Source organism: Dendrobates tinctorius, unplaced genomic scaffold (genome assembly GCF_039654945.1).
Source record: "Dendrobates tinctorius isolate UK_male_01 unplaced genomic scaffold, ASM3965494v1 ptg000171l, whole genome shotgun sequence".
NCBI classification, from domain to species: domain Eukaryota; kingdom Metazoa; phylum Chordata; class Amphibia; order Anura; family Dendrobatidae; genus Dendrobates; species Dendrobates tinctorius.
The window spans coordinates 21,189,211-21,215,157 of record NW_027361838.1 but is presented as its reverse complement, the minus strand read 5'-3'; the positions used below and the strand labels follow the sequence as shown (position 1 = coordinate 21,215,157).

The window sequence follows — 25,947 nt, the reverse complement described above, 5'->3', positions numbered from 1 at the left end:
CTCCAAAATTTTGAAGGGTAGTGTATTTTTTTGGGGAGGGGAGAAGGACAGGGGTTTGTATTGCCTGTATGTTTATAGAATGATCAGTTTTCATTTTAAAAAAAACAATAATAAATATATATATATTCTTTAGTCGTATGGATGTTTTACAAGGGGTCCTCTGATTGTAAAGGGAGTCTGTCAGGAGCCTTATGAATACTAAAGCAACAGGAGCTCCAGGTAAGGGACAAAGGCAGATGCACAAGCATACCTTTTTGTCTGCAATTTGAAATAGCATTACAAATAAAATGAGCTTTAATCCAATATGCAAGTGCTCACAAGAGCTGAGAGATATCGCAATCTTGGAAACCTCTCCATCTCCCGGCTTTAAAGTCTGCCCAATTCCTACCCCTTGCTTGACAGCTCTACTTTGCTTTAATGTCTCTTCCGTATATATATCGCTCAAGTGTAGTGCATTCTCTATCAGGTGCATGCACAGTGTTTTTACAGCTGTGGGCAAAAGCCTCACTGACCTGCGCAGTCCATCAATCAGGCTGTTGCCCATAACCGGAGAGAACTGTACCTGCACAGGACCAAGTACTCAGAGCATACATGTCAAACTCAGACCTCTGGGCCAAACCTGGCTTGCAGTGTAATTATATTTGGCCAGTGAGCCGGTTGTTTCCTCCTCCCTACATCAGTGTGCACTCCCCATGTTCTCACCAATAGTACCTACAGTTGTGGGCAAAAGTATTGACACCCCTGCAATTCTGTCAGATAACACTCAGTTTCTTCCTGAAAATGATTGCAAACACAAATTCTTTAGTATTATTATCTTCATTTAATTTGTCTTAAATGAAAAAGCACAAAAAGAATTGTCCTAAAGCCAAATTGGATATAATTCCACACCAAACATAAAAGAGGGTGGACAAAAGTATTGGCACTGTTCGAAAAATCATGTGATGCTTCTCTAATTTGTGTAATTAACAGCACCTGTAACTTACCTGTGGCACCTAACAGGTGTTGGCAATAACTAAATCACACTTGCATCCAGTTGACATGGATTAAAGTTGACTTAACCTGTCCTGTGTCCTTGTGTGTACCACATTGAGTATGGAGAAAAGAAAGGAGACCAAAGAACTGTCTTAGGACTTGAGAAACCAAATAGTGAGGAAGCATGAGCAATCTCAAGGCTACAAGTCCATCTCCAAAGACTTGAATGTTCCTGTGTCTACCGTGCGCAGTGTCATCAAGAAGTTTAAAGCCCATGGCACTGTGGCTAACCTCCCTAGATGTGGATGGAAAAGAAAAATTGACAAGAGATTTCAACGCAAGATTGTGCAGATGTTGGATAAAGAACCTCGACTAACATGCAAACAAGTTCAAGCTGCCCTGCAGTCCGAGGGTACAACAATGTCAACCCGTACTATCCGTAGGTGTCTGAATGAAAAGGGACTGTATGGTAGGAGACCCAGGAAGACCCCACTTCTTACCCCGAGACATAAAAAAAGCCAGGCTGGAGCTTGCCAAAACTTACCTGAAAAAGCCTAAAACGTTTTGGAAGAATGTTCTCTGGTCAGATGAGCCAAAAGTAGAGCTTTTTGGGCAAAGGCATCAACACAGTTTACAGGAGAAAAAAAAGAGGCATTCAAAGAAAAGAACACGGTCCCTACAGTCAAACATGGCGGAGGTTCCCTGATGTTTTGGGGTTGCCTTGCTGCCTCTGGCACTGGACTGCTTGACCGTGTGCATGGCATTAAGAAGTCTGAAGACTACCAACAAATTTTGCAGCGTAATGTAGGGCCCAGTGTGAGAAAGGTGGGTCTCCCTCAGAGGTCATGGGTCTTCCAGCAGGACAATGACCCAAAACACACTTCAAAAAGCACTAGAAAATGGTTTGAGAGAAAGCACTGGAGACTTCTAAGGTGGCCAGCAATGAGTCCAGACCTGAAACCCATAGAACACCTGTGGAGAGATCTAAAAATGGCAATTTGGAGAAGGCACCCTTCAAATATCAGGGACCTGGAGCAGTTTGCCAAAGAAGAATGGTCTAGAGTTCCAGCAGCGCATTGTAAGAAACTCATTGATGGTTACCGGAAGCGGTTGGTCGCAGTTATTTTGGCTAAAGGTGCCAATACTTTTGTCTGGCCCATTTTTGGAGTTGTGTGAAATGATCAATGTTTTGCTTTTTGCTTCATTCTCTTGTGTTTTTTTATTTAAGACAAATTAAATGAAGATAATACCAAAGAATTTGTGTTTGCAATCATTTTCAGGAAGAAACTGAGTATTATCTGACAGAATTGCAGGGGTGTCAATACTTTTGGCCATAACTGTACTACCCTCTAGCTCCTCCAGAAGCTGGGCACAGGTATGCTATTGAGACGGTATGCTCATGCCATGATTTAATACAGTTTTAAATAACCACAAATGGAGATGAATGACCAGGGAAGGGTATATGTTGTCTAATCCAAAAAGGCCGAAAGGGGCAAAGCCCCACTAGAAATGACCCCCCTCTAATGGGTCAATAAAACTTGTACTACATTAACAGTTATTTTATGAGGAAATTAATTAAAATGACAATCCTAATTTGCCATAAAATGATTCAATTATACACATATTAACCTAATTTATTCATTTCCTCAAAATATTTTAAAGGGAATCTGTCACCCCTTTTTTGAGATATCATATAATGATATCATTCAAATGTGTGTCACATAAGGATTCCCTTAGTACTTTTGCTTCCCCCGACGCCGCACCGTTCATGCATAAATACCTTTATTATATCGGTTCAGATGTATGTAAACTGCCACTGTCCGGTCCGCTGGGCGGGGCTTATTCACCTGCCCCTCCCTGTCTTGCTCTATGCATTTTTTCTTGTGTAGAGCACGACAGGGAGGGGGGGAGCAGGTGAATAAGCCCCGCCCATCAGACCGGCCCATGGCAGTTTACATACATCAGAACCGATATAAAAAAGGTATTTATGCATGAAAGGTGCGGGGTCAGGAGGAAGCAAAAGTACTAAGAGAATCACACAATTGAATATCATTATATGATATGTAAAAAAAGTGGTGACAGATTCCCTTTAATGTAGTACAATAAAAGCTAAGTTTCATTTACCTGTTAGAGAGGGGTCACTTCTAGTGTGGTTTTTCCCCTTTTGGATCATCAAGCAAATATAGCACAAAAAGGGGATTTAGAGATTCTCCAAAAATTCAAAAACACAGCAAAAAGGCAGAGATGCTTACCTGCCCAGGCCTCCAAACAAATGCACTATCAGGATGCAGTGGACCCATGTACAATACAGACCAAAAGTTTGGACACATCTCATTCAAAGAGTTTTCTTTATTTTCATGACTATGAAAATTGTAGATTCACTCTGAAGGCATCAAAACTATGAATTAACACATGTGGAATTATATAATTAGCAAAAAAGTGTGAAACAACTGAAAATATGTCTTATATTCTAGGTTCTTCAAAGTAGCCACCTTTTGCTTTGATTACTGCTTTGCACACTCTTGGCATTCTCTTGATGAGCGTCAAGAGGTAGTCACCAAAAATGGTCTTCCAACAGTCTTGAAGGTGTTCCCAGAGATGCTTAGCACTTGTTGGCCCTTTTGCCTTCACTCTGCGGTCCAGCTCACCCCAAACCACCTCAATTGGGTTCAGGTCTGGTGACTGTAGAGGCCAGGTCATCTGGTGTAGCACCCCATCTCTAACAGCTGCTGTTAACCTGCGATTTCTGAGGCTGGTGACTCGGATGAACTTATCCTCCGCAGCAGAGGTGGTCTTCCTTTCCTGGGGCGGTCCTCATGTGAGCCAGTTTCTTAGTAGCGCTTGATAGTTTTTGCCACTGCCTTGGGGACACTTTCAAAGTTCTCCCAATTTTTCGGACTGACCTTCATTTCTTAAAGTAATGATGGCCACTCGTTTTTCTTTACTTAGCTGCTTTTTTTCTTGCCATAATACAAATTCTAACAGTCTATTCAGTAGGACTATCAGCTGTGTATCCACCAGACTTCTGCACAACACAACTGATGGTCCCAACCCCATTTATAAGGCAAGAAATCCCACTTATTAAACCTGACAGGGCACACCTGTGAAGTGAAAACCATTTCCGGTGACTACCTCTTGAAGCTCGTCAAGAGAATGTCAAGAGTGTGCAAAGCAGTAATCAAAACAAAAAGTGGCTACTTTGAAGAACCTAGAATATAAGACATTTTCAGTTGTTTCACACTTTTTTGTTAATTATATAATTCCATATGTGTTAATTCATAGTTTGATGCCTTCAGAGTGAATCTACAATTTTCATAGACATGAAAATATCAAAGAAAAAAGCGATCAAACAAGTCCAAAACCACATGTTTAGGAAAATAGCAAATACAATTTTATTGTGATTTATCAGGAAACAGAAGGACAATGGAATAAGAGTCAAGTGACCACAAAAGCACATGGGGAAAAAAAGGGGCATACTGAGGGTGAAAAAAGACCAAAGGGATAAAGGTAGTGTTAAAAAAAGCAATAGTGGTATGGTTTCAAATGTATATTGCACTTATCTCTAAACAAAGTAATATAGCCAGACAGGGTATACAAACATTTAATACTAAGCTTAGCTGAAAAAAGTAATTACCTGCCCGGGTATGAGGTAGAGGTCCACCCTGGCATGCCCCCCCCCCCCCCCCCCCCCGGCGAGATGGCCTTTATCAAGGGTTTTTTGGTGGTGTCTGTTCATATGGGATGCATTTGGATAGCGCTGGGCAGCCAACCTGATCTAATAGAAGGGCGTCACTAATAGGCTGTTAACCTGGATGCTGTTCATTTCCATTGTGTGAACAGCGTCACATACAAGTCTTTTTTGTGCAGTAATATACCAAGCAGCCACCCCCTCCATTTGGATTGATAGGTTGTGAGTGGTTGCCTCATTGGTATTTCTGCACCTGTGTTGCTGCTATCTTAATTACATGGGTCTACTGCATCCTGTTGTTTGGAGGCCTGGACAGGTAAGCATCTGTCTTTTTGCTAGTATTTTTTCTTTTTGGATCATCCCATGATTTTATTTTGCCATTTAGTTATGTATTCGCCATTTTGTTTTTTGTACATGGTTATTCTTTCCATATGTATTGAAATCTTACCCTTTTTGGTAGCCAAAAACCTGGTGACAAATTCCCTTTAAGCTTTTCTTGTTCCAAATTTAATATTTAAGCAAAACGTTGGTTTCCGTATGAAAAAATAGAATTAGACTTACCGGTAATTCGGTTTTTAGGAACCTTCCATGACAGCTACATCGGAGGATGTCTTCCCTGCCCTAATAGGGGACAGGAACACAAAGAGGTTAAATACCCCTCCCCTTCCTGCAACCACCAGTGTTTTCCTGGACACCAGAATGAATAGTTACCACCAAAGTGCAGGAATCATCCAATAAGAATATCAGATAGGGAGGGAAATTAGTGCTGTCGTGGAAGGTTCCTAGAAACCAAATTACCTGTTAAGTCTAATTCTATTTTCTCCAGTCACCTTCCACGACAGCTACATCGGAGTAATACCAACAGCTAATTTCTCTAGGGGGGGGGATCACGGCCTGCAGCACTCGTCCGCCTAATGTTAAATCCCCATTGAAATTTAGCCTGTAATGCCTGGTGAACGTGTGGATGGACGACCAGGTGGCAGTTCTGCATATCCGCTCAGACGAAGCATTCCCCTTTTTTGCCCATGATGTTGATATCGCACGGGTAGAATGTGCCCTTAGTGAGGCGTGTGGAGCCAGCTTCTGTGTTGTGTAGGTCGGGCAGATAGATTGTGTGATCCAATTCGCAATCGTGTTCTTTGACGCCTTCTTGCCCTTATTTCGTCCTGCGAACTGGATGAATAAATTCTGGTGAATCCCCTAGGCTTCACTCTATTGTCGGTAGACAGGATCACTCTGCAAATGTCGAGTGTGGAAGATCTCTTCCTTAGGGTTGGAAGAGCTTGGGCCAAATGAGGACAGTACAATGTCCTGATCCCTATGAAAGTTTGAGTAGAAAGGCGTGATCTAATCTCAAGATAATATCTGTAATGATTGCAAGGTAAGCTTATTGAATTGACAGGGCCTGCAATTCTCCTATACGTCTAGCCGCAGTAATTGAGACTAAGAGGACGGTTAAAGGGTTAGGTTTTCATGGTCATGGAATCTAGAGGCTCAAATGGATCTTAGGTTAGGATGTTGAGCATGGTGTTGAGATCCCAAGGAGGCCCTTGACTGCGGAGTTTAGGACGAATCCTGGCTGCCGAAGCCATAAAATCGTTTGATCCAGCGGTGGCTGGCCAGGTCAAGATCAAAAAAGGTGCCAAGAGCTGATATTTATACCTTTAGTGTGCTGGGGATAAGGCCCTGCTCTAGACAGTTTGTAAACGTCTAGGGTCTGTGCTGCACTGGGATGGAAGGGATCAAGGGTGCTTGGAGATCACCAGGGCATAAACCTTTTCCCAGACCTTGGCATAGATGGCCTTGGTTATTGGTTTTTGGCTTTCCTGAAGGGTTTGGATTACCCTATCCGAGAGCCATTTGGCTCGTAGGAACTCGGCCTCAATAACCATGCTGCCAGGTTCCATTTGCCTACGTCCGGGTGTAGCAGAGGACCTTGGTGAAGGAGGTCGCCCTTTTTGGGGTAGAAGCCAGGGCCTTCCTGGGCCATGGCAAGTAGGGCACCGTACCAACTTCTTACGGGCCACAGAGGGGCAATTAGTATTGTGGGAACTCGGTCCGTCTGGATTTCCTGAGATGTTTTTTGCCCGCATCGGTATGGGTGGGCAGGTATATGCGAGGTTGGAATCCCACCATTGGGTGAAGGGCATCTATTCCTTGCACTCCCGTCCATGTGTTTGAGGGAGACGAATACACCTGTCTTCACATTTTGCCTGTTGGCGACTAGGTCCACCTCCGCCCCATCTTGAGGCTAGGGACACGAATACCGTCTGGTCCAGGCGCCCGCCCCTGAAAATAGGATCTCTACTACTGCGCCTCGTTGGCTGGCATCTGACCAGAGTGTTTTTAGGGGAAGCTGAATCCGGCTGACTCCCTTCTGAAGATTTCGGTAGTCAACCACCACCTCAGGGCCGGTTTAACCTGGCCAGGGAGGGGAATCCTTCAGGACAATGGAATTAGTCACCGCGTAGGCCAGGCAGATCCTGGAATGTAAAAGCACGAGGCTTTGTAGAATTTGGGTGTGGGCCTGATCCCAAGAAACCGCCTGGGTGCATGTGGTCAGAGATCCTAGAGCATACATTGACTCTGAGGGTCGGTGCCCGCTGGTCCTGAACCAGGTTCTTTTGTGGACAAGGTCGACATGACAACCCTTAGGTAGGAAGGGTGTCTCTCCCCTTGAGTCCGAGAGAACTCCCAGAAGCTTCCTTCTCGTGGAGGGATAGACCAGGTTCGGTATCCAATCCAGGGATCTTAATATCCCTGGGGTCTTTCCTACGTCCACCTTCTGACATGAGATAGATGGTATAGGGAGGAGGAAGTCGTCCAGATATGGGATAACGCTTATCCCCTGGCGCCGGATGAAAATCACTGCTTCTGCCATGATCATGGAGAGATACATGGTCGGATGGATTGGCACATGGTAATATGCACCCTTCAGATCTACTGTTGCCATTACCCAGTTATGTCCGATGAGCAGGACTGCCCCTGATTGACTCCATTTTGAATTGCCTGTACCGGACCGATTCGTTTAATGGCTTCAGGTTTATGATGATTCGTTTTCTCTCTGATGGCTTCGTCACCAGGAAGGGACATGCGTAAAGGCCGTGTCCTTCTCCCGCTTTGGCACCCGCGCGTTCTACAGGAGCAGATCTCTTGGTAAGGAGCCCTGAAGGTGTGGAAGCTGTAGGGAGGTTTACCTATAAGCATTACGGGGAAGGACTCTCAAACCCAATTTTTAGTCCATCTCGTATGGTACGGTGGACCCACTGATTTGTGGAGATGGACTGCCAGCGGGTGAAAAAAAAGAGCGAAACGACCCCCAACCGGGCGTCATTGCTTATCTGGGGTCTGTTAATGGTTAGGGACAAGGATGTTCCTGCCCTTGCCCCCCTATACTCTTCCTGAGTATGTCAACAGGACCAGGAATTCCCAGCCAGTCTCTCATGCCGGTACTGGCCCAGCCTCAAGCTGCTTAGCGGCTGTGATCTGACGAAGGCATGCAAATTCAGCTTAGAATAGCTGTTGACAGAGGTTTGGTCACGGGAGAGACGAAAAATCCATCTCCTAGGATTTCTATGTTCCGGAAGAGATCCTTTTGTCCGAAGCTTTGTCCGGGATGTTATCCAGGACAGGCTTGAACACATAGTGGCCCTGGAAGGGGATGGTGCACTATTTGGAGATAAGTCGCCTCCCTTAGGATTTTAAGCAGGGCACTCCTCTAGAGGAGTTAGAAAGGACGGCCGCTTTTGCGGCTACCCGGACCTGGCGAGAGCAGTCACGCTCAGCCTAGAAGAGCCGATGCATTAAAGAATTACCCGAGACCTGCGAATTACAGGCTGGTCTTCTGCCCTGGTCTCAAGTTGTTTAGCGACTGCCAGCGGAAGCATCGGCTAGGAACCTCGTTGCTTTCTGCAGTAGGGGTAGGGCGTCAGGTATCTTTTTTAGGGAGGCCTCCTTTTATGGAGGATCAGATTCTGTACGTTCTCGTGTACAGGACACCTTCTTTGGGCTTCAGCCCAACATCTCGTCCTGTACCGTGTATTTAACTTCTTCCTCCTCCACCCCTATGGTGCTCTTAACCATACTGATTAGCTCACCCATATTCTCGGAACCAAGTGATATTTTTTGTTCCCTGGTTTTAGGGGTGGACGTGGAAGAGGAACCCACAATCTCCCGAGCGTCCTCTGAATCCGAGGACTGAATTTCGCCTGAGCCTGAGTCAGATTCTATCGGAGCTTTCATCCTCCTCCTAGAGGGAGGCGGTCTGGGAGAAGGGAGCCATGGAGGAGTGAACCTCCTGTATTATGAGGGATTTTATGCTATCCAGGAGAGAGGGCTGCTCAGCGCGAAGGACATCTCCGTACAGGACGGGCAGAGCTTTCCCCGTATGTCAAGGGAGTCTGGCAGCACACATTTTACACTTGTGGCTGTTCCTCATAGGGTCAGAGACCTTTTGTCCCCATATTACATAGGGAGGTATGCTACGCCATTTTAGTAAATAAATGCTGGATAGCCAGGGCCGACGCCTGCTACTTACAGTAGGAGGGAGTACGCTGGGCTCCGCCGACGCAGAGAGAGGGGGCTTGTCACCGTCCATGCCGTCTACAGTCAGTGTCAGACAGGTGTCTTACCAGGTGTCTTACCTGGTGATCTCCGCACCCGGACCTTGAAAGATCGAGGGTCCAGCGTTGTTTGCGCACCTACTCCCTTTGGCCCAATGGGGGGGAACCACATGAGGACGCCCCAGAATGTGACCGCCGGTCCCAGGAGTAACGCGCTCCACTGTGGAAAGCATAGGGACAGACCGGAAGCAACGCGCAACCCAGTGGAAAGACCAGTAACGCCCAAAGTGGAGGAACGCCACCCCCGGCCAGCATAAGCCCCCAGGAACCGGCAGCACGAAGGAGGAGGAAGCCGGGGAGCTATCTGGAGGCCCCCGGCGCGTACATCACCGCCTCGCTTTACCCCCGAAGTAGGTGCAGGAGAGGCGGGAGAGTCCCGAGTCCCACCATGCAGGCGAAGACGGGAGCAGCCACTGGAGGAGGAGAGCCCGCCATCTCACAGGTATCCCAGCTGGTACTGGACGTGGGGTGCTCCCGATCGCCGGCCACGGCAGCACCATCGTAGACCTCTTCATGCCCCATAGGGGACCGGAAAACACTGGTGGTTGCAGGAAGAGGAGGGGTATTTAACCTTTTTGTGTTCCTGTCCCCTATTAGGGCGGGGAAGACATCCTCCGATGTAGCTGTCGTGGAAGGTGACTGGAGAAAAAAAATCATTGAATATTTGATCAGGAAAAGGTTCCTCAATTATAGACATTTTTTAACCCCTTTACCCCCAAGGGTGGTTTGCACGTTCATGACCGAGCCAATTTTTTACAATTCTGACCACTTTCCCTTTATAAGGTAAAAACTCTGAAACGCTTCCATGGATCCCAGTGATTCGGACACTTTTCTCGTGACATCTTGTACTTTATGTTAGGCCTGTTTCACACTTCCATTTTTTTACGTCAGTCAAAGTCCGCCAATTTTCGAAAAAAAATGGATCCGCCAAAAAAGGGGCGGATCTGTTTTTTTCCCCCATAGACTTACATTAGCGGCGGATTTTGACTGATGGTCGTCGGTCCCACCAGTTTTTTGACGGATCCGTCAAACTTTTAGCGTCTCCCGGGCGGATGAGACGGACTCTGCAACGTTTTTTCCGAGAGACGGTCCGCTAATTTATATTGCGCATGTCCGGCAGAGTCGCTGGAGCGGGGCTTTTAACCCCCTGAGTAGCGTTCCGGAACAGCCGAGCAAAGGAAAAAAAAAAAAACAAACTCCTTCCCCCCCCCCCCCGGCACCTTTTCCTTTAAATTTCAGCCACTAACGTAAAGCGGATCTGTCAAAAAACGGATCCGGTGGCATCCGTTTGGGCCACAATGGAAACGGATCCGTTTTTTTACAACCTGGTGGATTTTGACTGACGTTAAATAACTGAAATGTGAAACAGGCCTTAGTGGTAAAATTTCATTGATATAACTTGCGCTTATTTGTGAAAAAAACGGAAATTTGGCGAAAATTTTGAACATTTTGCATTTTTCCAACTTTGAATTTTTATGCCCTTAAATCACAGAGATATGGCAAACAAAAAAAAAACTTAAGTAACATTTCACATATGTTTCGTTTACATCAGTACAATTTTGAAACCAAAATTTTTTTTTCGTTTGGAAGTTATAAGGGTTAAAAGTTGAGCATCAATTTCTCATTTTTGCAACACCATTTTATTTTTACGGACCACATCACGTTTGAAGCCACTTTGAGGGGTCTATATGATAGAAAATACCCAAAAGTGACACCATTCTAAAAACTGCACCCCTTAAGGTGCTCAAAACCACATTCAAGAAGTTTATTAACCCTTCAGGTGCTTCACAGGAATTTTTTGAGTGTTTAAAAAAAAAAAATGAACATTTAACTTTTTTTCACAAAAAAATTACTTCAGATCCAATTTTTTTTAATTTTACCAAGGGTAACAGGAGAAATTGGACTGCAAAAGTTATTGTGCAATTTGTCCTGAGTACGCGGATACCTGATATGTGGGGGGACCACTGTTTCGGCGCATGACAGAGCTCAGAAGGGAAGGAGCGCTGTTTGACTTTTTCAATGCAAAATTGGCTGGAAATCAGATCGGACGCCATGTCACGTTTGGAGAGCCCCTGATGTGCCTAAACAGTGGAAACCCCCCACAAGTGACCCCATTTTGGAAGCTAGACCCCCCAAGGAACTTATCTAGCTATGTGGTGAGAACTTTGAACCCACAAGGGCTTCACAGAAGTTTATAACGTACAGCCGTACAATTAAAAAATCATATTTTTTCCACAAAAATGATCTTTTCACCCCCAATTTTTATTTTTCCAAGGGTAACAGGACCCCAAAAGTTATTGTGCAATTTGTTTTGAGTACGCTGATACCCCATATGTGGGGGTAAAACACTATTTGGGCGCATAAGCTCAGAAGGGAAGCAGCGCCATTTGACTTTTATAGCTGGAATTAAGATCAGACACCATGTCACGTTTGGAAAGCCCCTGATGTGCCAAAACAGTGGGAAACCCCCCACAAATGACACCATTTTGGAAACTAGACCCCCCCCCCCAAGGAACTTATCTAGATGTGTGGTGAGAACTATGAACCTCCCAGGGCTTCACATGAGTTTATAACATACAGCCGTAAAAATTAAAAAAAAAAAAAAAACACACATTTTTTCCACAAAAATGATTTTTCACCCCTAATTTTTTTTATTTTCCCAAGGGTAACAGAAGAAATTGGACACCAAAAGTTGTTGTCCAATTTGTCCTGAGTACACCGATACCCCATTTGTGGGAGAAAACTACTGTATGGGCACACGTCGGGGCTCGGAAGGGAAGTAGTGACCGTTTTGGAATGCAGACTTTGATGGAATGGTCTGCGGGTGTCATGTTGCCTTTGGAGAGCCCCTGATGTACCTAAACAGTGGAAACCCCCCACAAGTGACCCCATTTTGGAAACTAGACCCCACCCCCCACGGAACTTATCTAGATGTGTGGTGAGCACTCTGAACCCCCCCAGTGCCTCACAAAAGTTTATAACGCCGGGGCGTGAAAATAAAAAAAAAAAAAAAAAAAAAAAAAAAAAAAATCACTTTTTTCACAAAAGAGATTTTTGCCACCAATTTTTTATTTTTCTAAGGGTAACAGAAGAAATTGGACCCCAAAAGTTGTTTTGCAATTTGTCCTGAGTAGGCTGATACCCCATATGTGGGGGTAAAACACTGTTTGGGCGCATGGCAGAGCTTGGAAGGGAAGGACCACCATTTGACTTTTTCAACTCAGAATTGGCTGGAATTGAGATCAGACGCCATGCTGCGTTTGGAGAGCCCCTGATGTGCCCAAACAGTGGAAACCCCCCAATTATAACTCCAACCCCAACACACCCCTAACCCTTATCTAAAGCCCTAACCCTAGTGGGAAATTGGAAAAAAAAGACATTTTTTTATTTTATTATTTTTCCCTAACTAAGGGGGTGATAAAAGGGGGGTTTGATTTACTATTTATAGCTGTTTTTATGTTTGGCAGCTGTCATATGCTAAAAAACACATTTTATTGTAAAAATAGTTTTTGCATCACCACATTTTGAGAGCTATAATTTTTCCATATTTTGACCCACCGAGTCATGTGAGGTCTTATTTTTTGTGGGACGAGTTGACGTTTTTATTGGTACGATTTTCGGCACGTGACATTTTTTGATCGCTTTTTATTCCGATTTTTGGGACGCAGAATGAACAAAAACCAGCGTTTCATGAACTTCTTTTGAGGGTGCGTTTACACCGTTCCGCGTGCGGTAAAATTGATAAAGCGGTTTTATTCTTCGGGTCAGTACGATTACAGCGATACCTCATTTATGTCATTTTTTTGTGTTTTGGCGCTTTTATGCAATGAAAATAATTTTATATAAAAAATATTTATTTTTGCATCTCTTTATTCTGCGAGCTATAACTTTATTTTTTCGCTGATGACGCTGTGTGGCGGCTGTTTTTTTGCGGGACAAGATGACGTTTTCAGCGGTACCATGGTTATTTATATCTTTCTTATTGATCGTGCGTTATTGCACTTTTTGTTCGGCAGTATAATAAAGCATTGTTTTGTTTTTTTTTTATTTTTTAAGGGGTTCGCTAAAGGAGTTAACTAATGGGACAGTTTTATAGGGCGTGTCGTTACGGACGCAGCGATACTAAATATGTGTACTTTTGGGGGGTTTTTTATTTCCAAAAAATGAATTAGGGAATTTTTTTTTTTTTATTTAGCGATTTTTTTTATACATTTTTAATTTTTTTTTTTTTAAAACTTTATTACACTGTCCCAGGGGGGACATTACTGTCATGTGTCAGATCGCTGATCTGACACATCACACAAGCGCTGTGACAGATCAGCGATCTGACACAGGCGCTGCACAAGGCTTCCTCATGCCTGCGCTCTGCAGGGAGTGAGGAAGCCGCCTCCCTGCAGGCCCCTGAAGGTACCCGCCACCATATTGGATCCGGGGACCTGCAGGGAAGGAGGCCCCCGCAGCAGTGCTGCACATCTAGCTGCTGCGGAGGTCTCAGGGAAGCACGGTTCCCTAAACCCCCGGTACACTGCGACCGTGTTTGATCGCAGTGTGCCAGGGGTTAACGTGCCGGGGGTCAGCTGTGATAATCAGCTGACACCCGGCCGCAATCAGCGGCGCTCCCCCCGTGAGCGCCCGCTGATCGCTATGACGTACTATCCCGTCCATTGGCATAGGGGCCCAGGTCCTATGGACGGGATAGTACGTCAGATGTCAGGAAGGGGTTTATTAAATATCAAAGTTGACCCGAGACTTTGTGCAAGTATTAATTTTGTCCATCTGTGTATTTGAAGTTTAATATCAGTGGAAAGGAGCACGCGCAGAAGACATTGATGTTGATGCAACCATCAATGACGGGCAATGTGAAGGGGTGATGGAGTACTTGTATGATCAAATATATTGAATTTCTAAGGAACCAAGAGCTGGATTCACTCTATCAATTACTAATCCTGCTGCACTGCAGATCTTCCGTGCTCGGGGTCCTGGATGTCTAAGGGGTGAGCGTACCTTTTTTCTTTATTACTTTTTCCAATCTTAACTCCACAAAAAAAGGTATGTGTACAAATGTGGTTTTGGCCTTTACTCAATTCATGACCCTCCTGGCAATTCTCCTAGATTTATAGTGGCAGATCGGCTCCGCATGTAATAATTCATTCTATAGTGTACAAGTACACACAGATACTTCTCAGTCATTTCATCAATTTCATCATCCCCTTCAATGTTTGGTGCATGTAAAGGTTTAGCCTTTATGCACAATATCACACTTTCTACAAATTCCAAGTGTCATCTAAACGCTCAATGACGTATTATGTCCACTCGTGATTAGACCACATATTACATGGATCATATTCCGTAGTGTAACCTGCAAACAGTGCTATGAAGATTATGACATGTTTTATGTACAAATATCATCTAAAGAGAACTGTCTCGGCACAGAATTTGGGGACACTACCTATATACCTATATATAGAGATACATAGTAGACTGTCACGCAGAGGACGGTGCGGAGAGGCACTCTTCCAATGAATACAGTAAAAACTGGGAAAACAAACCTGTCGCCGAATTTCTTCTTTGATAGTTTCTTGAGTTTCGGGCAGAGCAGGCATGGTGGCCATATTAGACCAGCGGAGAGGTTTTATCACTTTCTTGATCACTGTTCCACCAAACAACTCTTGCACATGTGTAAAGAATACGTACAAGACTCTGTTACTGATCTGGAATACAGAAGACAACATAAATTAAGCCAATGCAAGCTCTAGCGCAAGTACAACTTATTTCTTACTCCAAAAGCAAGAACATCAATACATTTAGACTATTTTTATTTAATTAGGTCATCTTTAAAGGGTTGTCCACTACTATGACAACCCCTTCTTGAGCTGAATGCCCCCTTGAAAATAAAAACGCCTATACTCACCTCTCATGCAGTTCCAGCGGTGTCGCCACTCGCAAGTGTAGGCGTTTTAATTTTCATGGGGGTAAACATTCAGATAGAGAAAGGGTAGTCCTAGTAGTGGAGAACTCCTTTAAATTTTCAAGAAAATCCAAATAATTGGGAGCATTTCAGTAATAACTAATGATCACCTATCCATTAGATAGCAGTTTACACACGATTATCTTTATTGTTAGCAGTCTGACAGCTGGGACCTCCACTAATCACTAAACTGGGGTACCGTGCTCTTAATTTGAATGGAGTGGCTATCACACATGAACATTAGCTATCTCCATAGACTTTGCATGGAGTGGCAGTGTGCAAATGCGATGGCCATTGCATTCAAACTGACGTCACAGGACCCTTGTTCGATCACTGGGGTCCCAATGGTTAGAGCCCACTGATCTAGCAGTTGTCACTTATCTAGTGTAGAAAACTAAGGCTGTCACAACTCGGAATTTCCTCTCAAATCCTTTCTCAATTCCCAGCTTGTTTTAGAGACCTGATTGAGAAGAAAGAAGATGATGGCACAAGGGAAACAATAAGCGAGAATGCTGCAGGAAAGGGTCAAATGATAAAGGCATGGCTTCACTGTAGAGAAGCCATAGCTTAAAAGGCTTGCCGGTGATTAATAAAGAAACTGATAAGAGTAGAAAATGTGTTAAAAATCCCCAACACACTGCAGTGGTCCCCTCTGGCCCTGCAGTAATCACTAGCTGTACTTTATTCTGGAGGCCACTGCAGCCAATCATTGGCCTCACCGGTCACATCACTGGAGAACTTAGTAGTGATCCAAGGATCATCACCTTTCTCCACACATGAACTGTCTTCATTGCTACGGAGCAGTGGCCCACCCATGAACTGTAACAGCTAAAATGACGTTGAAGACTATCACTTTTTCCTCAGTCCAAACAATATAACCTCTAGAAAATCTGACATATGTACCTGAACGGTCGGGCTCAGCACAATTGAAATATTCTGTATATTCATTTTAGTTTCAAGCTCTTTCTCTATGACATGGTCCATGTGCACAATCAGCCATGAAATCAAGTACAAGTTGCAGGTAGGCAGCTCCTTTAAGAGGCGCTGACACTCCAGCAGCCTTTCTGCCTCGGTGCCCTTGCCACAGGCTTCTTCAAATTTAGGCATTAATTCTTTGGTGAGGACGTTCTCGGGTAGCTCACGCAAGTATTGCTTCAGTAGGCTGGCAACTGTATAAGGCTCATAGTCATCGATGTTAGGAGACTCCTCACGGTCATATGCTGCTTTCAATTCATCCACCTTTGACTTGATTCCTTATGGATGTTAAAAAAAAATTAAAAAATAAAATAAGATTCAGTGGTAAAAAAATAAAATGATATACCAGTACTTTCTGTATGCTTAAGATGCGTTATTCAACATCTGATGTTGTGTGTCAGTAGCTTGGAGGATTCCCATAAAAAAAAACAAAAAAAAAAAACAACCTTTAATAATTCATTAAAACCTGAGACATCACATAAACACATAGACATAATAGTGCTCGTGCGTATCAGTGCTCATTTAAAAAATGGTTCGGTCTCACCATTACTCATGGACATAGATGCCCCGGCATATTTTTCAGAGGTCCCCTGCCAGGTATTCGGGTCCATATAGCAGCACAAGACAGCGTGTGGAAAAGGAGGCTAAAGGGTTACAGGTGTGCAGTTTTCCCTGTCGTGCCCAGGTATTACTCCTGCCCTTACAAGGACAGGCCCCAAACGGACCCTATAGTGTCACCCCCAGTCGTCAGAAGGGGTATTTGCTCTCTCTGTCCGCAGCCCGTCTCCACTGGCCGTCCTGCTCTCTCCCTAAGCAGTTCAGCTCTCCACCCGCATCGCACTCTCTCCCATAACAGCCCTGCTCTCCATCCGTGTACCGCTCTCCACGTGCCATCCCGCTCTATCCCTCCACAGCCCTGCTCTCCGTGTCCCACTCTCTCTCCCTCACAGCTCTGCTCTCCACCCGCATCTTCCCTCTGCAACTCCGCTCTCCAGTCACCAGTAGGGAGCTATGTGGAGTGGGCGGGGTTTGATACATACACTCAGCTTTATATATAGATTTACAGCCATTTTTTTTTCAAACATTTAACATTATTCATATTGAATACCCGTTGTTACTCTTGTGCTGCCATCAGGTCTCAGTTACAATTACAACAATCTGCCTCCTGCATAGTGTATAACACATCATCAACTCTCACTTCTCCAAACAATGCACTAACCACAATAGCCACTGTCACTGGCAACTAGACGCCACCCATATACAGTGCCTACAAGTAGTATTCAACCCCCTGCAGATTTAGCAGGTTTACACATTCGGAATTAACTTGGCATTGTGACATTTGGACTGTAGATCAGCCTGGAAGTGTGAAATGCACTGCAGCAAAAAAGAATGTTATTTCTTTGTTTAATTTTTTTTTAAATTGTGAAAAGTTTATTCAGAGGGTCATTTATTATTCAACCCCTCAAACCACCAGAATTCTGTTTGGTTCCCCTAAAGTATTAAGAAGTATTTTAGGCACAAAGAACAATGAGCTTCACATGTTTGGATTAATTATCTCTTTTTCCAGCCTTTTCTGACTATTTAAGACCCTCCCCAAACTTGTGAACAGCACTCATACATGGTCAACATGGGAAAGACAAAAGGAGCATTCCAAGGCCATCAGAGACAAGATCGTGGAGGGTCACAAGGCTGGCAAGGGGTACAAAACCCTTTCCAAGGAGTTGGGCCTACCTGTCTCCACTGTTGGGAGCATCATCCGGAAGTGGAAGGCCTATGGAACTACTGTTAGCCTTCTACGGCCTGGACCGCCTTTGAAAGTTTCCTCCCGTGCCGAGGCCAGGCTTGTCCGAAGAGTCAAGGCTAACCCAAGGACAACAAGGAAGGAGCTCCGGGAAGATCTCATGGCAGTGGGGACATTGGTTTCAGTCAATACCATAAGTAACGTACTCCACCGCAATGGTCTCCGTTCCAGACGAGCCCGTAAGGTACCTTTACTTTCAAAGCGTCATGTCAAGGCTCGTCTACAGTTTGCTCATGATCACTTGGAGGACTCTGAGACAGACTGGTTCAAGGTTCTCTGGTCTGATGAGACCAAGATCGAGATCTTTGGTGCCAACCACACACGTGACGTTTGGAGACTGGATGGCACTGCATACGACCCCAAGAATACCATCCCTACAGTCAAGCATGGTGGTGGCAGCATCATGCTGTGGGGCTGTTTCTCAGCCAAGGGGCCTGGCCATCTGGTCCGCATCCATGGGAAGATGGATAGCACGGCCTACCTGGAGATTTTGGCCAAGAACCTCCGCTCCTCCATCAAGGATCTTAAGATGGGTCGTCATTTCATCTTCCAACAAGACAATGACCCAAAGCACACAGCCAAGAAAACCAAGGCCTGGTTCAAGAGGCAAAAAATCAAGGTGTTGGAGTGGCCTAGTCAGTCTCCTGACCTTAACCCAATTGAAAACTTGTGGAAGGAGCTCAAGATTAAAGTCCACATGAGACACCCAAAGAACCTAGATAACTTGGAGAAGATCTGCATGGAGGAGTGGGCCAAGATAACTCCAGAGACCTGTGCCGGCCTGATCAGGTCTTATAAAAGACGATTATTAGCTGTAATTGCAAACAAGGGTTATTCCACAAATTATTAAACCTAGGGGTTGAATAATAATTGACCCACACTTTTATGTTTAAAATTTATTAAAATTTAACTGAGCAACATAACTTTTTGGTTTGTAAGATTTATGCATCTGTTAATAAATCCTGCTCTTGTGTGAAGTTTGAAGGCTCTAACTTATTTGCATCTTATCAAACCTGCTAAATCTGCAGGGGGTTGAATACTACTTGTAGGCACTGTATATGGCCATAAAATCTAGCCACAATATTTTAACACCCCGTCTGTTTTATTATAAGCTAGTGTAATGGCATTTTTGCTTTACAGAATCAAGAAATGTTTTGGGCCTTTTAAATGACAGCTTCATTTCATACAATCATAACTAATCAATTGGGGAAATTTAATAAACTGCATTTCCTTAATGTCAGGCTGAAGTTACCAGCCATAAATTCAGCAGTTTTACCTGACACCCTGTAGATGCCTTCACATTTCATGCCATGTTGCTCAATGAAATCGATGCACTCCCGGAACACAGTTGGCAGCCGGATCCCATCACACATCATGGTTCTTTCTGAAGCTGCAGCCAGGGGGATTCCGAATACTGGCCTGAGCCTCGGCACATCTACAGGTGCTGGTTCTGGCTCTGGGGTGGGCTTCTTTTTTTTCTTTTTCTCTTTCCATTGTTTGACTACATCTGCAGCAGTAAGATCCTTGGACTTCTTGTCTTTGTGCTTGTCTTCTTTGTGCTTCTCTTCTTTAGGTTTCTCTTTTATTTTGAAGTCTTTCTCCTTCTTCTTAGAAAAACTGGGCTTCTTGAATACATGGATTCCCTTGGACCTCTTCATTTTGGACGGGCTCTCTGCTTCATCACCAGAGCTGTCCTCCTGGAAGGCAGCATAACCTTCAGCTGGAGAAGAAAGTGTGCAAGTTAGTCTTGGGTAAAGAGGTGAGGAACACTACAGTTTTTGGGTTTTTTTTTATGACAGTTCTGTCATTTTTAGCCAAGAAGCCCTATATTGCTTTTCAAAGCTATAATAGATGTTGCTATGCACAATTTAAAGACCACAGAAAAGCCTATGATTCATTAGGTGAAATAAATTGATAGCTGGCTAAACACTACAAAATTAAAGAAAACATTGGACTTCAAATAAGTTTTTAGACCCTACATGTCATACATTAAAGTCTATCTAATAAAAAAAAATTCTGACATGTCACATTGACATATAAACTATTTCAATTATTGTAATTTGGAAGCTTCCTAGATAAATATGCTACTTCTATGGCGAGTCGTGTAGCGTGCATCAGGTTGGCATACGCGAGTTGTGTAGTGTACGTCAGAATGGCATACGCGAGTTGTGTAGTGTACGTCGGGATGGCATGTGCTAGTTGTGTAAGTAAGTGTTGGAATATGTTTGGTGCAACAACTCCATTCCTGTCTATGATTGTTTAGTTGCTACATTTGTATGCTGTTCATAAAGTTTTTAAAAAAAAAAAAAAAAAAAATCCCAGAGGCTCACAGGGATAGCGTGTGACTGTATTTCCTGTGTCTGTGTATGAGAGAAACAGCCTGCTGTAGATGATGCACAAAGAGAGACACTAATTATTTATTCCTGATCTATTAAGCGTATCATATATTGTTCCTGTTTGTTCCGGAATAAAGAAGCACTGTTGTCACACGCTTGGAGAGTATCCTGAATAATCCGCTGCCAACAGTAAGAAATGAATTAAGCAGTCCATGGATGTGTGGTACAATTTGAAGCATTTATTATACATAGGCCAGGTTTGTCGGGACAGGTTTTGCATTAATAAGTGATGTCCTTAAGTATCACCCTTCTGAAAAACAGACTCAGCACCTCTTTTGCGACCTTCCTTTCTTTGTGGTTTGAGTGACCTCACCGGAAAAATGTTGGTCTGATACAATATGGGCACCTTCAGTTCCGGAAGTACAGGGACCCGCTCTTTCCTGATCTCCAAAGATTAGGGCCTTGATTACTACCTCCTGGAACTGAAAGTATGTACCAGTTTGGCCTGCATGCACATCATGATAGCACATAAGTGTGGTACATTGCCATCTATACGATGTGCATGGCCAGATTCTTCTACCACATCTTGGCTTTTTTCATGGCACTGTATGGCTGGAAGACTTGATCAGGAAGATCAACTTTTCCCAAGTTCTTATTGTACCCTAGTACACAGTCTGGTTTGGTGACCTGTGTAGTGGTACCTCATACAGCGGTGGGGGTGCTGCCATCACCATGTATAGTGGTCAAGAAAAGGACATCCCTAGTATCCTTTTACTTGACCACCAGCAGGTTATCCCTACATTGGCCTCTGCTCTCAACCTTTCTGAGCAGCTGCCAAATTATTGTCTTAGGGAGGCCTCTTTGATTTTTGATGGCTGTACTGTATGCTGCACTAGCTCACGCAGAGAGGGACTTGGAGTGGGATGCTGGTATAAAAGTTATCTACACATAGGTGATAACCTTGATCCAGAAGTGGGTGCACCAAATCCCACACAATTTTCCCACTCCCAGGACAGGGGGACATTCAGATGGTTCAATCTGGGTGTCCTTCCCTTAATAAACTCTAAGCCGCCTGTGGGTGTACCTGAGATACTCAGTTTGTAGAGCTTAATTACTTACCTGGCCCTCTTACTCGGTCAAAGTTGGGGGTCACCTAGGGAAAGACATGGTGCTTTATCTTTATAATGCAAAACATTTTGATTGCCTAAAATTGTTTATGGGTCATGGCCATGCGGAACAGTGGAATATTATACAAAACGTCAACACTCCAATATTGCCGAAGATCTGGCCTCTTCAATAACTCCATGTAAAGAGCAAGGCCTCAAAACCTCATTTTCACTGTGTCTATAGGGGTACAATTAGAAAATGATGGACGTTTTTGTGCAAAAAAATTGTTGGGCGTACAAATTTGCCAGGGCCACCACGAGGTTTACAAAAGCGACAGAGAAGACTTTGAAAAAGACTATTTCTGCAAGGCTGGTAGTGCCAAATTTGATTTGTGATGTCGCTACAAAATCAGGAATCAGTGGCTCAATCTTTTGGGGAGAGGTCCATACAGGGTCAGTAATAGTGGGCGCTGGTTCATTTTCTGTCCTGGGGCGTCTACATGGTGGTTCATTCATTGTCACTTGAGGAAGAGGATGAAAAATAAAGTGTCAGAGGCAAGGAAGTCATAAGCCTCCTCCGCTAAATACCATAATTGAGACTGGTGGGACATTTTTTTCAAGCATGCGGTGTTTTTGTGTGTACACCAAATTATATTCATAGGTGGGTGTGCGAGAGTGTGGTGTAAACTTTTTATTTAGAAGAGAAAAAAAAAAAAAAAAAAAAATCTAGAAATAAAGAAAAATAAAATAAAAATCTACAAATTTATAAAAATAAAACAAACTTACTAAATGGATGTCCGAAAAAAAAAAAAAATAAAATTACTGAGCGCCCACAACTGACACTAACCCTGACTATATTCAGTAAAAAATACTGCAGTAGTTGCCGATTATTGAAGTATATTTTTACTGTCCCTAATCTAGTCCTACTAATTAATCTAAATTTATTAATCTTTTTACACACACAGCAACAACCAGAGGCCGATCAGCGTTCGATGGCTGTAGGCGCACGCGCGAATGCTTTTTTTCCCATATTGACATTAACGCTGACTAACTTCAGTAAAAATTACTGATGGCAATTACTACAGTATATGTTTACTGTCCCCAATCTAATCCTATCACCTAATTTTTTTTTAATGCTTTATTTCATACACAAAAAATAACAACTGGAGGCAGATTAGTGATATATGCCACCGACCAGTGCTCGACGGCTGTAGGACGCATGCAAGGATGTGGTGCAAAAAGAGGATAACAAAAATACAGAAACAAAAATCCTTGCCAAAAGCGAGCACGGGTGTCACAACGACACATTTGTGTCACTGATCAGCGCTCGGCGGTGGTGCAAAGTGAAGGTGGGGGAGAAAAACAGGGACAAAAAAAAAAAAAGTCCTGGAGACCAGCGAGCACGGACATTGATCAGTGATTTTTTTTTTTTTTTTTTTAAATACTAATCAGCCCTTGGTAACTGAAGGAGGCAAAGAAAAAAAAAATGCCACAAATCAAGCAACCAAGTGCTGATCAGTGCTCAGCGGCAGAAGGAGAGTAAAAAGTGGTTAGGGAAAGGCGGAAAAAGAGGGAGAGAGCGGAAAAAGGAGTAGATTAGGAAAGATCAGGGATCAGGAACGGATAAGAGAAAGATCAGGAAGGACTAATTTCAGGAATCTCAGCAGCACAACCAGAAGTGATGGCACAGGCTTCAAAAAGTAAGTGGCATCACAAGGCCCAGCAAAGCGTGACAGAATGACAGTTTGACCGCTGAGGTTAGATCGCCTCTGTGTGTCATCAGACTGATCACACGAATCAGAGCTGGGCCTGGTGATGCCAATGTTGCTAGGCTGGACATCAGTGTTTCAGGCAATTTCATTAAATGAACAGCCAATCACAGCGATTGTAGTTGTGGAGGACGTCACCACCCCCAGGATGACAACTCTGTGCCCTGCTACAAGATTCAGCAAGCAGCTGAATTAAAGATATGACATATGGATACGTCCAGGTTGGAATGGATATGTCCAAGGTCGTGAAGGGGTTAATGATCAGTGCAGTTGCTCATAACTTATCCTAAAACAGGGACTCATCTCTGACGATACAGGACGTAGACAAGCTTTTTATATTTCCTTTACTTTAGCTCTATTTTTATATCTGTAGAGTAGTAACTACTTTACATTGTGGTGCATGAATAACATTGTTCCAGACTTCATGCTACGACAGTAAATAATATTAATGAGAAAATGCAAGCGTGTGCAGCTGACAATACATGGTTGATTTTACACAGTTTTCGATAACTCAGAATTCAATGGTGGTCGGTGAACTTCGAGGCTATAGTCATGGATAACTATTACAAAAGTTAAAATGACAATTTCAACTTCCATTAATGCAAATGTATCGCTCAGAGTTTTCAATGAAAATACTCAACAATGACAAAAATACCAACACAATAGCCTGTGACAGGTATCTGCCATTAATTTTGTGTTAGAAAAAAAGTGTTTAATTGTTAACTCAAAGTAGTCTGAAATGGCCTTTTCAGAAACGCAATGTCTTACGCGCATGGCCGACTTGTGCACTCTGTTATTTAAAATATGAAAAGTGCTGCCATAGAAATGTAACCAGAACAAAACAAAAATCGGCACAATTATTATAAGGACATAAGCTCCAGCCATGACTACTGATCATACTTGGAAATAACAAATCATTCACATGAAGGCTAAGTGATTCAGCAAGGGACAGTATTTCTAGAAACCCATTAGCTTATCACATTCTTCTTTTACATGAGCGCTAAGGAGAATATATTTGATCTAGAGGAGAATGGTTACTTTGACATTGAATGCTGTAGACCAAACTAAAGTCCAAATTGGTCAGATGCAAGGCTGTAATGTAGCAACTGTCAGGCTGAATGACCATATCCTTGGTGAAGGGAGAAAATTACAGGTACAACTTAAAACCCCTTTTTGCCATGAAGCTCCTAAAAAATTTTGGTGAGTAATTACCTTCATAAGTCACATGCTTAGTGAAAGGGAGTCCACCTGTGTGCAATCTAAGTGTCACAAGGTTTGTCAGTATACACAAACCTTTTCTGAAAGGCCACAGAGGCTGTACCACTAAGCAAGAGTCACCACTAACCAAATAACAAGAAGACCAAGGAGATCTCCAAACAAGTCAGGGACAAAGTTGTTGAGATGTACAAGTCAGGGTTGGGTTATTAAAAAAAAAAAAATATACCAAGCTGATGATCCCCTTGAGCACCATCAAATGGTAAGGACATGGTACCTCAACAAACCTGCAAAGGACACCCACTAAAACTCTCAGCCTGGGCAAAGAGGGCATTAATCAGAGAGGCCGTACAGAGACCATATATAACCCTGAAAGAGCTGTAGAGTTCCCAAGCAGAGACTGGAGTATCTGTCCATATGACCACAATAAGTCCATAGAGGTAGGCTTTATGGAAGAAAAAGCATGAAAGCAGCCTCTATTTACAAAAATTGTAAGGCTTGTTTTGAGTTTGCCAAAGGACATGTGGGAGACTCCCCAAATGTATGGAGGAAAGCGCTGTGGTCAGAGGAGACCAAAATTAAACTTTTTGACCACCAAGGTAAACACTATGTCTGGCACCAAACCAATACAGTTCATTACCCCAAGAACACAATCCCCACAGTGAAACACGGTGGTGGCAATATCATGCTGTGGGGATGTTTTTCAGCAGCAAGGACAGGGAAAATGGTATGAGTCATGGGGATGAAGCAGCGAAATTACAGGGATATTCTTGAGTAAAACCTGCTTGTCAGTCAGTCGGTCAGTGATTTCAGACTGGAATGTTCACCTTCCAACAAGACAATGACCCAAGGCATATTAATGCAACACTCCGAAAACATGTAAATTAGTGTTAAGCAAGTGTGTTCGGACAGCCGAGCATGCTCGGGTGTTATCCAAATATTGCCTAACAAATAGGCAATCCCCTTGTGTTGCGGCTATCGTGAATCATGCAGCCGTGGAGACTAACATATTACTCAAGCCTTCCATGAGAGAATAACATGTCATTATACAACATAGTTCAGAGTCCTTGACAATATGCATTATCTTTCCTGAATGAACCTTAGTGCGATTTTACACTTGTCTTTTTAAAAGCATTTTTCAGAATTGATGCATCAATTTCAATGCCCTTCAAATATAAAACAAGGAAAAATCATTTAGAAATGTGGCCTTGAAATAAAAATGCAGAACTGCAGAGAGCTCCAGTACATATCACTGTGTTTTATCTACGATCTAACAAACCGCAAAACCTACTACATTTACCTAGCATCAGTGAGCCATGCCAATACAAAGGAAAACTCGCATGTTTAGCTCTGCTCCATCAAATAAGTAAACAAGTTGGTCAACACAAACTAGAAAGTCAGGCAGAACACATCCCATTGCTCCACATGTAATTAATAAGATGCTACAGGTACGTGTCAAACATCCAATGACTCATTACAATTAATAACAACGTAG

The 25,947-nt window shown here is 43.5% G+C and overlaps 1 protein-coding gene across 5 annotated transcripts in view; it reads right to left on the bottom strand.

The window, feature by feature from the left end:
* The window catches only part of RALBP1 (ralA binding protein 1), an 80,030-nt gene that overhangs the window by 32,452 nt on the left and 21,631 nt on the right, over positions 1-25,947 (bottom strand). For all 5 annotated transcript variants that reach the window (XM_073550959.1, XM_073550960.1, XM_073550963.1 and 2 more), the window contains 3 exons: positions 19,303-19,746; positions 16,154-16,503; positions 14,832-14,993 (listed from right to left, as the gene is read on the bottom strand). In XM_073550959.1, coding sequence (XP_073407060.1) covers positions 14,832-14,993; positions 16,154-16,503; positions 19,303-19,746 — 956 coding nt within the window. The remainder of the gene's footprint in view (positions 1-14,831; positions 14,994-16,153; positions 16,504-19,302; positions 19,747-25,947) is intronic.